At 40.4% G+C, this 10009-nt stretch overlaps 2 protein-coding genes across 2 annotated transcripts in view; both read right to left on the bottom strand.

Moving 5' to 3' along the window:
• Positions 1-8: 8 nt before the first annotated feature.
• LOC117518241 (small integral membrane protein 24-like) lies at positions 9-4230 on the bottom strand. The gene is made up of 4 exons (XM_034179330.1): positions 4097-4230; positions 2220-2331; positions 1302-1355; positions 9-289 (listed from the first exon to the last, which is right to left on the bottom strand). Exons 1-4 carry the CDS (start codon positions 4161-4163, stop codon positions 226-228), a joined length of 297 nt encoding a protein of 98 aa, XP_034035221.1. The 5' UTR covers positions 4164-4230; the 3' UTR covers positions 9-225.
• Positions 4231-8694: 4464 nt separating this feature from the next.
• LOC117519420 (NACHT domain- and WD repeat-containing protein 1-like) overlaps positions 8695-10009 on the bottom strand; it is a 28824-nt gene continuing 27509 nt past the window's right edge. Inside the window, exons 18-19 of the mRNA XM_034180769.1 lie at positions 9836-9941; positions 8695-8963 (exon numbers count right to left, since the gene is read on the bottom strand). Of these exons, the coding sequence (XP_034036660.1) occupies positions 8695-8963; positions 9836-9941 (375 nt within the window). The remainder of the gene's footprint in view (positions 8964-9835; positions 9942-10009) is intronic.

Below are 10009 nucleotides of genomic sequence, written 5' to 3'. Positions count from 1 at the left end.
TTTTGGTTTAATCAGACACTTATAAGAAAATGAATTTAATCTCACTTAACTGACATTTAGTATAATTAGACATTAAAAATCAGACTTAAATGAAGTGAAGATACAAGATGCTGTTAGTAGAAATTAGCTGCATTTGATGGTACAAACATTTAGGAAACTCATTTTAACAATTAACTAAAAAGTTAAGAGGAAGAACGGGCAGCCAATGGCGTCCGTGCAGCAGGGTCACATGGCCGTGGCTTTCTCCACAGAGCTGTCAATCACCGTGTTGTAGACGGAGTCTTTGCTCCTAAAGGACAAAACACCAACAACACGCGGGCTTTTACACACAACAAAAGGTTTTTGTGTGTGTGTGTGTGTGTGTGTGTGTGTTTTTTCCTTAACATGAATTAAATTGCACTCTCTCACTCAGGTTTAAAACCATCACCATGCCAACAAATACTTAAAAATTGCTAGCCCCACCCACTTGTCTAGATAAATTTTTAACTTTACAAAGTTTTTGTGTGAGAGGCGCGTGCACTTGCTCAGCGCGCCGCTCTCGTTAGCTTGCCATTTTTTCTCTTTTGTTTGTTTTCTTTCTTTATACTGTAATTTATTTTTGTGGTTACCACATTGTTATACTGTTCCTACTTTTATTTTCATGTTTTGCTACTTTCTGATTAAATTTTATGACTTTGTAATGCCGGAATTTGTTAATAAAATGAGTAAAAATAAATAAATAAATACACTAAGCTAGTGGCACTCGTGCCTTCGTGTGGTTTTAAAATGTCAATCACCACTAGAGGTGGGCGGATCAATCCGAATATCGGTACCAATGCTGGTATTGATACTGAACGATCCTTGTGTAAAAAGATCGATACTCAAGCTTTTTTTTCTCTCCCGCACACACTGACTGCTGCACACGCAGATTCATCAAAGTCTACTCTGTCTGTAAGAGCAGCGCTGCGTCACACAACACGGAGCAGCGCACCCTTGTATTGTGGTTTGTCAACCCTCTACTTCAGGAGATTTTGTTTTAAGTTGTGTTGTGATATTTTTTAAACAAAAATGTTGATTGTGATAATAAAGTATTTTGTTGTCATGTACGATGTTTGGCAAAATTCTATACTAGGTCTTTTGGATCCTTTGGATCTATGAAGCTTAAATATGAAAAAGTATCAGTATCGGTATTGATATCGCCGATACTGGGCCTGTATTTACTTGGTATCGGATCAATACCAAAATTCCCGGTATCTTCCACCTCTAATCACCACCTGAGTGGGAGGGTGAAACAGCGTGAACAGTAGGGGGCGCTGTCCTACCTGACCGCATTGTGCGAGATGTCCTCCATATCCATCACTGCCTCCTCTGAGGTTCTGCAGGCAGTTTAAAAAATCAGGGTCAGAACCAGAACCTGGGTTTGGATTCAGATAATGTTTTGTCATTTCAAAATAAAAGTTAGTGTGTTAAAGGATCAACGTTCCCGTTACATTAAAACGGATCTGCAATCAAAATTCCGAAGACACTGAAGTGACACATAATTTTTTTTTTTTTGAAAGATTCTGAAGACATAAACAAAAACAGTAAGATTTCTGAAAACCAGTCAACCAATTTTCACCCAATCAAAGTTTTGACTGTACTGAATCAGAACCACTTCAAGAGGACCAGAAATAAAACAACTGACAGTTATTTTCTTTCTGAGAATTCTAACATGTTCAGGAATTCTCTTATCCAGGACATAAACGGTGAAACCCGGTGAGTAACTGAAATAAAGCCGCCATGTTTGATGGCTCATAAGTGCAGTCTGGTCGCATGCTGCACCAAAATACACTACACCATGCAACCACCTTGGGTCCTGGATGGCAACCACCCAGCTAGACAACTGGTCCATCCCCACCGGTCCAAAGTAACCAGGTGAGGTGGGTGTGTCCTTGACCTACAGCCACTGGGGTTGGTCACAAGGCCAAAACGTGGAAGCTGATATTCCTTCACACGTCAGTGATCCTCCTCATCTTGGTCTCTCTTTGTAAATGATGGACACAAAGTTGTTCCAGGTTCACAGGACGAGTAAAATATGTCCTGGAGCCGTTCATGTCCTCTTTCAAAAACCACCACAAAACTTGATGTGGAAACATTTAACTTTCACTGATTTCTGTCTGTGATTCTATTCATCTTTGCTTCCTGCAGAAGATACCAGAATCCCAGATCAGACCCCCCAACCGGACCCCGAACCCGCTGACCTGGACCCAGCACACCAGGCCTTGTTCACCAGGAAGGCGATGAAGGTCAGGAAGAGGAAACCAACAACGGCGATGATGCCGGTGAGCCACTGAGGCAGTGCGCGTCCATCAGCTGGAAGTGAAACACACACACAAATAAGAGAGAGAGAGAGAGAGAGAGAGAGAGAGAGAGAGAGAGAGAACAGGGAAAAAAAAATCACAGAGAGAGAGAGAACCAAAAAAAAATAAAAAATCACACACACAAAATCACAGAGAGCACGAGAAGAGAAAAAAATCAGAGAGAGAGAATAGGAAAAAAAATCAGAGAACAAAAAAAAAATCACAGAGAACAAAAAAAAAATCACAAACAAAATCATACAGAGAGAGAAGAGAAAAAAATCAGAGAGCAAAAAAATCACACACACAAAATCACAGAGAGCGAGAAGAGAACAAAATCAGAGAATAGGAAAAAAAATCAGAACAAAGAAAAATCACAGAGAGAGACAAAAAAAATCACAAACAAAATCACAGAGAGAGAGAAGAGAGAAAATCAGAGAAAAGAAAAAAATCAGACACACAAAAATCACAGAGAAAAAAAATTACACAGAGAGAGAAAATCACCAGACACACACACAAAAAAACAAATCACAGAGAGAGAGAAGAGAGAAAATCAGAGAAAAGAAAAAACAGACACAAAAATCACAGAGAAAAAAAAATTACACAGAAAATCACACACACACACAAAAACAAAATCACACACAAAATCACAGACAGACAGACACACACACACAAAACAAAATCACAGACACACACAAAAAAAATCACAGACAGACACACACACACACACAAAACAAAATCACACAGCCACACACACTAAAACAAAATCACAGAGAGAGAGAAGAGAGAAAATCAGAGAAAAGAAAAAACAGACACAAAAATCACAGAGAAAAAAAATTACACAGAAAAATCACACACACACACAAAAACAAAATCACACACAAATCACAGACAGACAGACACACACACACAAAACAAAATCACAGACACACAAAAAAATCACAGACAGACACACACACACACACAAAACAAAATCACACAGCCACACACACTAAAACAAAATCACAGAGAGAGAGAAGAGAGAAAATCAGAGAAAAGAAAAAACAGACACAAAAATCACAGAGAAAAAAAATTACACAGAAAAATCACACACACACACAAAAACAAAATCACACACAAAATCACAGACAGACAGACACACACACACAAAACAAAATCACAGACACACAAAAAAATCACAGACAGACACACACACACACACAAAACAAAATCACAGACACACAAAAAAATCACAGACAGACACACACACACACACAAAACAAAATCACAGACACACAAAAAAATCACAGACAGACACACACACACACACAAAACAAAATCACACAGCCACACACACTAAAACAAAATCACAGAGAGACATACATACATTCATTCATCTTCAACCGCTTTTCCGGGTTCGGGTAAAAGCGGCTGAAGAATGAATGTATGAATTTACAAAATCACCGACACTGACAAAATCACACACACCCACAGACACACACATTGACGGAGGCGCACACACTCAGATTTGGTGCGCACACAAACTATGTAAAAACACCACAGGTCAAAACTGAATATCAAATCAAGTGTCGTTCAACACAAACAAAAACATGACGAACGAGAAAGAAAAAAAACTACGTGAACCATCGGCAACAATCTCAGCAGCTTTTCAGAAATACTTAAATGTATTTTCTGATTATTATTATTACCAGAGGGTTCGAGATATTTCTAAGATTTGTGGCTTCAGCTGTGAAGAAGAACGGAGTGGAAATTGTTAAACTGATGTTTGTAAAAACTTGTACCTGTTTGTGACGTCACGCCGCCGAAGGTCAACAATAAACAAGAAAACACGGCAGAAACTTTTCCCATGGCGAAAAAATTCAATAAACCAAGAATCGACTGAGTGGGATCAGGTTATTTCCTGGAGATCGGTTTAATCTTAACTGAAGACACTTTGATGATCCTTGGTTCAAAGTCCAGCTCGTGCGGCGTCATTATGACGTCAAAGAACGCTCTTCCATCAATCACAGAAGAGCTCACAGCTGAAATAATACCGAAGTGGTTTGAATCATTTATTCTGTTGCGAACACTGGCCGAAGATTTTCTTTAAACTTTTTTCTTGTTGTCTTAAAGAAACAAATATTTTCCCTTCTGATTTTTTTTATTATTATTTAATACACGAATGCAGTTAAAGTACATCATTTAACTAATCACACATCTTACAGAACTAATGTTCGCTTATTAAAAATACACACTCGAGGAATTAAAAAACATCCACCAGGGGGCACCGCAGTGATGTCATCGTGGAAAATCAGATTTGTATCTTTAATAATAATTTGTGTTGGTTCTTCAAACTGGAAAAAAAAAAAAAAATCTGTTAATCCAGATTATAAAATCTGTGGTAATCAAGAAAGACTAGAGCACCATGCTCATAATTTCCAATTCCACAAATTTTACCTTGGAAAAAATTTTCAAGGTCAAAGTCCTGTTAGAAGTGACTTTTCAGCATACGGAGCAGATGTGGATCAAACTTAGTCTGTTCATTGAGAGTGACAGTTTGCACCTCATTGTCACCAATAAGAGTGATTGAGACACTTTTGTTTGAGATATAGTACAAAATGTACATCAAATGGGCTTGAAAATATTAAATTCAAATGTCCACAAAATCCACAATTCAGATCAGATCCAGATCAAACTTTGTCAGGTGATAGTGTCAGTCTGCACCTCACTTTCAAATACAAGAGTGATTGGGGCACGTTTGATTAAGATGTAATGTAAAATATACATTAAACTGGGTTTTCAATGTTAAATTTATATGGCCACAAAATCTGTACTCTGGATCAGATCCGGATCAAATTTTAACATCTGATGAAGAATACCATGCTACATAACGCTCTCAAATATGAAAGAAATTTGATCTTTGTTGACAGAGTTCTGATGTTTTTGATCATTCATTCAGTGTTAAAGATAGGCATGTTTCTGATTTCCAAGATTTTTCCTGACTTTGCCCTTTGACCTTAATTTAATCAGTTCTTGCCTATCAGGATATGAATCTTCAGTAAAAAAAGATTCATAATATATGAACAACTGTGGAGTCCAGATGGGCAAAAACATGACGTCCTCTTACTTTGTTGGTGGAGGTAATAAAACGTGTGATGGCGGTTACTGACCATGTTGCATAACGTGAGCCAATGACAAACACGTAGCGCCCTCATGCTGCTACAAACTGGTTGAGCAGTTTTACAGTGACAGGTTGGAGGTGGAACCTGAACCTGAAAGTTCTGATGGTGGGACAGGAACCAAAACCACAGCCTTCTCTTGGTGCTGCCTGCGATGGGTCAGACTGTTACCAGATCTCAGTAAGGAGGGGGAGCGGCCATGTGACCAGAGGGTCACAGATACCTTCAAGTGCACATAATGGGGGTATGGACCTTCAGTGGTACTACAAATGTCTCTGTACCCAAACAGAATGAGGCTACACTTACCCAACCCTCACAGAGCCCAACCCAGAACTTAAGCAAGGTCTGATCTACAACCACTGGCAAAAATTATGGAATCACCGGCCTCTGAGGATGTTCATCCAGTTGTTTAATTTTGTAGAAAAAAAAGCAGATCACAGACATGACACAAACTAAAGTCATTTCAAATGGCAACTTTCTGGCTTTAAGAAACACTATAAGAAATCAGGAAAAAAAGATTGTGGCAGTCAGTAACGGTTACTTTTTTAGACCAAGCAGAGGGAAAAAAAAAATATGGACTCACTCAATTCTGAGGAATAAATTATGGAATCACCCTGTAAATTTTCATCCCCAAAACTAACACCTGCATGAAATCACATCTGCTCGTTAGTCTGCATCAAAAAAGGAGTGAACACACCTTGGAGAGCTGTTGAAGCAAGTGGACTGACATGAATCATGGCTCCAACGCGACAGATGTCAATTGAAACAAAGGAGAGGATTATCAAACTCTTAAAAGAGGGTAAATCATCACGCAATGTTGCAAAAGATGTTGGTTGTTCACAGTCAGCTGTGTCTAAACTCTGGACCAAATACAAACAACATGGGAAGGTTGTTAAAGGCAAACATACTGGTAGATCAAGGAAGACATCAAAGCGTCAAGACAGAAAACTTAAAACAATATGTCTCAAAATATGAAAATGCACAACAAAACAAATGAGGAACGAATGGGAGGAAACTGGAGTCAACGTCTGTGACCAAACTGTAAGAAACCGCCTAAAGGAAATGGGATTTACATACAGAAAAGCTAAACAAAAGCCATCATTAACACTTAAACAGAAAAAAACAAGGTTACAATGGGCTAAGGAAAAGCAATCGTGGACTGTGGATGACTGGATGAAAGTCATATTCAGTGATGAATCTCGAATCTGCATTGGGCAAGGTGATGATGCTGGAACTTTTGTTTGGTGCCTTTCCAATGAGATTTATAAAGATGACTGCCTGAAGAGAACATGTAAATTTCCACAGTCATTGATGATATGGGGCTGCATGTCAGGTAAAGGCACTGGGGAGATGGCTGTCATTACATCATCAATAAATGCACAAGTTTACATTGATATTTTGGACACTTTTCTTATCCCATCAATTGAAAGGATGTTTGGGGATGATGAAATCATTTTTCAAGATGATAATGCATCTGTTGTGTGGGCCGCTGAAGAGGAGGTACTGCTGGCCCACCACCACCAGAGGGCGCCGCCGCCCCACAGGAGCTGCCTCGGTAACAGCTGTCACCCATCACCTGAGACAGCTGACGACAATTATCACTGGGGTATATCAGCAGGACGGCATCTCCACCTCATCGCCGAGATATCGTTCTACCTGGAAGGTAATAATCTCAGCTGACTGCTTGACAGTAACCTTTGTGATTTTTGTGAGTGATTGCAGACTTTTTTCTCCAACGAGAGGTGGAGGTAGCTTCCCTGCCGTACAGGTTGCTGGGTGCAAACGCGCCCACGTTAATTGTGTTCTTGTTCCTCGCCAGCAGTACCAGGTCCGACACGCGGAGGCAGTGGCCACCTGGGAGTTCGGAACTTGGCGGCTCCAGTATTCCCGGGGTCCTGTGGCGGAGGAAACCGTGTGGTTCCGGTTCTACTTTGGAGAGGCGTCTCCTATCTTCGAGCCTGCCCACACGACACCTTTGTGAATTGAACTTTGTCCATTGTTGTAATTTGTTGTGTTTGTTGTGCACGTTCGCAACAGTAAAGTGTTGTTATTGACCTATTCCATTGTCCGTTCATTTGCGCCCCCTGTTGTGGGTCCGTGTTCCTACACTTTCCCAACAGCATCTTGCCATAGAGCAAAAACTGTGAAAACATTCCTTGCAAAAAGACACATAGGGTCAATGTCAACCAGCAGATGTGATTTGATGCAGGTGTTAGTTTTGGGGAAAACTTGTAAATTTGAACATTTACAGGGTGATTCCATAATTTATTCCTCAGAATTGAGTGAGTCCATATTTTTTTTCCCTCTGCTTGGTCTAAAAAAGTAACCGTTACTGACTGCCACAATTATTTTTCCTGATTTCTTATAGTGTTTCTTAAAGCCAGAAAGTTGCCATTTGAAATGACTTTAGTTTTGTCTCATGTCTGTGATCTGCTTTTTTTCTACAAAATTAAACAACTGAATGAACATCCTGCGAGGCCAGTGATTCCATAATTTTTGCCAGGGGTTGTATAACAGTGTTTGTTCATGGTCCATAAAGACCTTGAGGAGTTCTCAGAGTTATGGTTTCAGAGACTGCGGCGCTAAAATTAGAAGTGAAATGCACCTAATGCTTGACCTGTCCAAGGGATTAGTGAGGTGACATTCAGAACGTTTCACCTTGATATAGGAAGTCTTTATCATGATATCACATAGAGGGGATTTAGGAGACTTTGTCCTCTGGTGGCCACAATTAGAATCAAAACATGACCAATGCTGGCCATGTCCAAGGTCTTAGTGAGGCAACCTTATGTACCAAGTCTTACCTTGATACACAAAGTCTTGTCACGATATCACAGACAGACAGTCAGACATGGAGCCAAACAGTTGCTGGACCTGCTCTGATTTCACTAACGCAGGTAACGACGTACAGAGCTGCAGGCCAGGTAGCATTTTACAAACAGGATCCATGTTTAGACCCAGAGATTCAAGCATTTATTGTCACTGCCACAAAGAACAACGAAATTACGTCTGGAGCATCCACATACGTAGTTAAAAAGAGCAACCGTGCAACAAATAACCCTAAATACCCCATGGAACATTTATAACATCTATACAGTGACATTGACAGCAATATAAAAACAAGATATTGAAAAAAATGCATTAAGAGTAGAGACAGACCAAATAATAAATATAAAAAAAGAGTCCTACAGAATTTGACACGTGCAGGAGGTACTTGGATTTCAGCGTGCCAGCTGGCTCGGGGTGAACTGGGCCAGGTCCTGGAGGTCTGTCACCATCATCTGTCCACAATCCTGTGCCTTTTCTCTGGATGTGACCCGGTACTGAGCCTTGATGTTCTTGAGAGGGTTGTAGTTTGGACTGACATGTTCCGGACAGTGGAATGCCTCTTTGATGATGAATCCCTGCTGTGACAACCCCATGAACCCGTTTCCGTCAGTCAACATTCGAACCACGGGGGAGTAGACGTACTGGACGTACAGGAGGCTTCCTGGAACCCGGACACACAAAACCAGAACTGCTTCAGAAATCACACACAGGACCACTTACGGTGATGAGGTAAGAATGTGCTGTTGAATTTTAAAACTCACACTGACCAATCACAGGCTATCGTTAGAGCTGCAACTAGAAACCAATCATTGCCATTAAAAAAGAAGAAGAAAAAAAACACTAGTGTGGTCAAACTGGAGGAAAAAATGTTAATACAGAATGAAGTGCACCTGAATTCCCGCCATCATACACTGAGGGGGCGGAGTCATCCTCCCTATCTGCCAGTGGCTCATGTGAAGGAGGCGGGGTTAATAACCCATACAGTAACACACACCACTAGGGGGTGTTAAACATATTTTAGCTTCAGTTTTCACTGTTGCTCTTTATTCCAGGTCTGGTTTAACTCAACCTTTATTTCTAAAGCACGTTTAAAACAACAGCAGTCAACCAAGGTGCTGTAGGTAATTAAAAAATGGGCACCAAGTTACCCCCAATAGTAAATAAATGAATTAAAAATAACAATAAAATTTCAACAGGCAAAAACAGATAAAAGACAAGTAAAATAGAGAGTAAAAAGTAGTAGGAAATAAGGTTGCATGCTAAGTGAAGCTAAGCGCTGGACAGGTTGTAATTCTCTCTTCCATGTGCTGTCATATTTCTGTGCAGTTTAAGAACATTAAGTCCATTAATTTGACCAGAAAAATCCCATCACCCTCATTAATATGCAAATTTATTTAAATACACCCAAATCTCAGCGTTTAAATTACGGCACGTCACTTTCCAGGTTCCTACAGCTAGACTAAAGAGTTTTTAAGGCGCCGTGGGACTCCTGTGTTGTTATCGTGCACCTGAGTGACGGGTGTTGGCGCCCACCTGTGGCCACGCCCCAGACTTTCACCGTGCTGTCCTGACATCCCGTGAAGACAAACTGGTCGCAGTCAGAGAAGCAGGCGGAGAGGACGCCCTCGAAGAAAAACCCCTGGAATTAAAAAAGACCAAACCTCAAATGTTCTGCGCACTTACAACCACAGCAAAGTTCTTCATTTG

This window comes from Thalassophryne amazonica, chromosome 10, assembly GCF_902500255.1.
Source record: "Thalassophryne amazonica chromosome 10, fThaAma1.1, whole genome shotgun sequence".
Lineage (NCBI taxonomy): Eukaryota > Metazoa > Chordata > Actinopteri > Batrachoidiformes > Batrachoididae > Thalassophryne > Thalassophryne amazonica.
The sequence above is the reverse complement of the archived record's forward strand: the minus strand, read 5'-3'. Positions and strand labels throughout refer to the sequence as shown.

Excerpts from the sequence above, each read along its gene's own strand:
- LOC117518241 (XM_034179330.1), bottom strand. The coding sequence starts at position 4,163 with ATGGGAAAAGTTTCTGCCGTGTTTTCTTGTTTATTGTTGACCTTCGGC. Across the intron at positions 2,332-4,096 it reads CGGCGTGACGTCACAAACAG|CTGATGGACGCGCACTGCCT; the intron begins GTACAAGTTTTT and ends TTTCACTTCCAG. Across the intron at positions 290-1,301 it reads ATCTCGCACAATGCGGTCAG|GAGCAAAGACTCCGTCTACA; the intron begins GTAGGACAGCGC and ends TTTGTCCTTTAG.